Consider the following 4,099-nt stretch of genomic DNA (forward strand, 5'->3'; position numbering starts at 1 on the left):
ACTCGATATTTCGTTGAGAGTGTTAATTACGGGTGCGGTTTTGGTATCGCGCACGGCTTTCACAATTAAAAATTTTGAAAACGCATCCGATACCGCGAGAACGTACGAGTTGCCACGTTTACTGCGAATGAATGGGCCCATATGATCGATATGGATAACGCGGAACGGGATGGGATCGATTTGGCTGAAATGCATACTACCTTCAATTTTACCAGGCCGATTTTTTTGGTAGCAACACGGTATGCACGCGGAAATATAACTTTTAACATAGCGTCGTAAATTAGCGAACCAGTAAAACGCTTTGATTCTCTCGATGGTCTTTTCAAGCGCGGGATGTCCCGCGTCATCGTGACACGATTTAACAACCCGCCAGCGCACTGCTTTCGGAACGACAAACACTAGCGCGTTTGGTAGTTTTTTATGAAGTCTCTGATTTTTTAATTGATACTCAGTACTCAATTGTTTTTCACGTTCGGATTTTAATTCACCATTAAGAATTTGTATTATTTCACGGAGTGCGGTGTCTTGCAGTTGCATTGTTAAAAGCCAGTCGCGCTGATCTGCGGTCACTGTAAGTACGAAACCGGCTGGTTCTATTTCTTTTGGTTTTTCTACCGGCATACGACTGAGCGCGTCCACGTGGGATAACGAGCTTCCCTGGCGGTGGATACACTCAAAATCAAATTCGAGTAGCCTGAGCCACCAACGTGCAATATTCGGCTTAAGTTCTTTATTTTCTTAAATTTTTGCGAGCGCGGAGCAATCGGTTACGAGGCGGAACGGTTTTCCGAGTAAATATATGCGGAAGCGGTCCAGTGTTTCGACAGCGGCGAGCGCTTCTAGCGCGTAGCTATGGTAGCGACTTTCTGCGTCAGTGCAATGTCGGCTATAATAGAACACTGGTTGCCACTTTTTGCCATCAGATGATTGCAGCATAACTCCTGCCAGCCCAACACTAGACGCATCGGTATGCACCTCATGCTGAGCGGACGAATCGTAGAGCGCAAGAAGTGGTTCATTGCACAGTTTTTGTATTAACTCAGTAAACGATCGTTGCTGCGCTTCGCCCCACACAAACTTTTGTTGTTCTTCTTTACGTAGCAGCTGCGTTATTGGTTTGACTATAATCGAATAGTTAGGGACGAATTTTCGGAAAAATCCAGTAAGACCCAGAAATCTTCGGACCTCTGTGACGTTTTTAGGCGGCGGAAAATCTGCGATCGCGGCTACTTTACGTTTACCCGGCGTTATACCGTTTCTATTAATTACATGGCCCAAATGCTCAATTTCATTTTTAAGAAATTTACATTTGTCCATGCGCAATGTAAGTCCATAACGTTTTAATATTTTTATAAATTTTTCGAGTCGCTTAAGTCCTTCGTCAATAGTTTTACTTGGAATAATAACGTCATCCAAATATGCTAACACATCACCGCGCGGCATTTGTGCAATAATTTTATCCATCATACATTGGAACACAGCGGGCGCGTTTACCAGACCGAACGGCATGCGGTTGTATTCGTAGTGGCCGTCAGTAGTTACGAAAGCGGTATATTTTTTTGAGGATTCATCTATTTCAATTTGATGATACCCGGTACGTAGATCAAGCGTTGTAAAAAAATTATTTCCGGCAAGTTGCGCGAACTGTTCTTCCATGATCGGCATGGGATAAGGTCTTTTTATAGTAACTTTGTTTAGACTGCGGTAGTCCACACATAAGCGATGCTCGCCATTCTTCTTTTCGACGAGAACAACTGGCGCGGCGTAAGATGACTCACTCGGTCGAATTATATTGTTGCTCAATAATTCAGATACGATTTCGGAAACGATCGCGCGTTTAGCGAACGGAATACGGTACGGCTTAAGGCAAATTGGTATGTTGATGTTTAATTCGATACTCATTTTTGCAACATCACACTTACCAATTTCAGATAAATTTCTTGCAAAAACATCAGCGTGTTGTGTTAGTAGTTGTTGCAAGCTCTGGCGATCAATTACACTTAAATCATTTGTAACGTCAATTTTATTTATGTCTTCTATGCGGCACTGATCTTGTTCAATAACCAAGCGATTACCCGCGCGGCACAATACGTCTCGTCCTAACAATACGGATTCACACAAGAAATCATCGTCAATGACAGGCATAATAGTTGGATTATTATTACCGTCAATTTCTATTATCGCACTTACAATTTTGGTACTAGCATATTGTCCGCCCGCGAACCCTTTCAATATTGTGAGTTGCTCACGCACGTCTCCAATTTTACGCGCGAATGTTTTACGAATAAGTGTACGACTACTACCAGGGTCCACAAATGCTAGAGTTTCTATACCATTCACTTTGATTGTTTTAACTATTTTATCATCACATGCGCGCTGATCAATTATATTAATGCGGTTTTCAGTTTTGAGATAACAGTCTGCGGTTTTATGCGTTGTGCGTTGGCACTTTTCACAGCGCGACTTCCGTTGTGGCTCGGCACAATTTACGGAATAATGTCCAAATTGAAAACAGTTATAGCACTTAACTTTTTCGAGTGGTAAAGGTGTTTGTGGCTTTTGATTTTCTGTAACCGCAAACTTTCGATTCGGCGGTTTTTCTATCGACGCGTTTGTTTTGAATACCATTTTAGGTGGCGCGGTTTTCACTTCGTTATAAATATTAAAGTTTATAATGTCACTTAGTAAATCTTGACAATGCGTATAGTTATTAGAAATTTTCTTACGTAAGTCTGAATCATTAATGCCGTTTATAATATGGCGCGCAATACTCGAGTCGGATAACCCACCTTTTGAACCTAAGGCAAGCATGCGGTAATAAAACTCTTGAGCGGACTCATTGTTTTGCCGCTTCGTTTGTGCCATCTTAAGATGCACATCGGCTTCATTTTCGATGCACGGAAAGTTTAGCAGAAATTTATGAACGAATTCTGCCCACGAAATAAACACGTCTTGCAGAGAATCAACCCAATATTTTGCTGATCCCCGCATCTTTTGCTGTACGGCAAACAAAAGTGTGTTTTCTCTCCACCCATATACACTTCTCAGATTTTCAACGCGTTTTACGAATTGTTTTGATGTTAACGAACGATCGGACGATGGGTCAAAAACGGGTAAAAGTTCAACAATATCGCGCACATTCTCGTATGGATTGTGATAATTCGGTACTACCGGCGGTGCGCGAACGTAATCCAATGTGTACGGTACTGACGGATTCTGGTACGTTGCATACGGCGCGGATGTCACTGGTGGCACAAATGTCGGTGGGGCGAAAGTCGGTGGTGCTTGCATACAAGCGTGCGAAACATATGCATTTGATTGCGGCACAAACGCGACGTGTCCCGATTGAGAAAATTCGGGGAAATTAACATTGCTGGGCTCTTGAGCGGTTGTCCACAGCGAATGTTGACTATTGTATGCGTTCGGTAATACTTGTGGATGCATCACGGTATATGTACTCGTTACGGTTGGAGCGGACTTTTCCATATTACCAATAACATTTACCGGTGAAGACGATATTGGTGGTACAAAATTATTTGATGTCGTTGTATTTTGTTTTTGTTGTAGCACTAAGTCCGAAATAGTTTTTTCTAAAGACGATAACCGCTGCATTACAACACTTTGAGTATCACTTTCGCTTTCGGATACATTGTTGTCCATCAACCGTTCAATTAGTTGATTTTTGTTACCCGTTACTGGTAAACCAGCATCACGGCACATCTTTTTTAAATCACATACTTTTCGGCTGCGTAATGGCATTTTGCTTCGGACCAATTTGCGACTTCGAATTTTTTTCGAACTTTTTCGGTTAGAAGTATTTTTCTTCGTTCACTTCCGGTTTCGGATTATCGATTTCGTTGAATTTCGCAACAACAAAATACACGTACGCGTAGCAAATTTAAACGATTTTGCCAGCGGAGTCTCAATTTAACGGCGCGTTGTCAGCGAAGTCTCAGGCGGTTGCTCATAATCCACTTCTGAAAATTGTCATCTGCCCACGATGTACCTCAGTCACTATAGCCAACTTCTAACAATATAAACACGACTACACTTTTAATGCTATATATATCTCATTTATTTTCGTTTTTGTATAACCAAG

General features: G+C 41.9%; 1 protein-coding gene across 1 annotated transcript; it reads right to left on the bottom strand.

Moving 5' to 3' along the window:
* Window positions 1-738: 738 nt before the first annotated feature.
* Window positions 739-3,720, bottom strand: LOC128857449 (uncharacterized). Its single transcript, XM_054093206.1, has one exon. It carries the CDS (start codon window positions 3,718-3,720, stop codon window positions 739-741), a length of 2,982 nt encoding a protein of 993 aa, XP_053949181.1.
* Between the last annotated feature and the right edge of the window lie 379 nt (window positions 3,721-4,099).

The sequence above is a fragment of the Anastrepha ludens genome, chromosome 3, assembly GCF_028408465.1.
Source record: "Anastrepha ludens isolate Willacy chromosome 3, idAnaLude1.1, whole genome shotgun sequence".
NCBI classification, from domain to species: domain Eukaryota; kingdom Metazoa; phylum Arthropoda; class Insecta; order Diptera; family Tephritidae; genus Anastrepha; species Anastrepha ludens.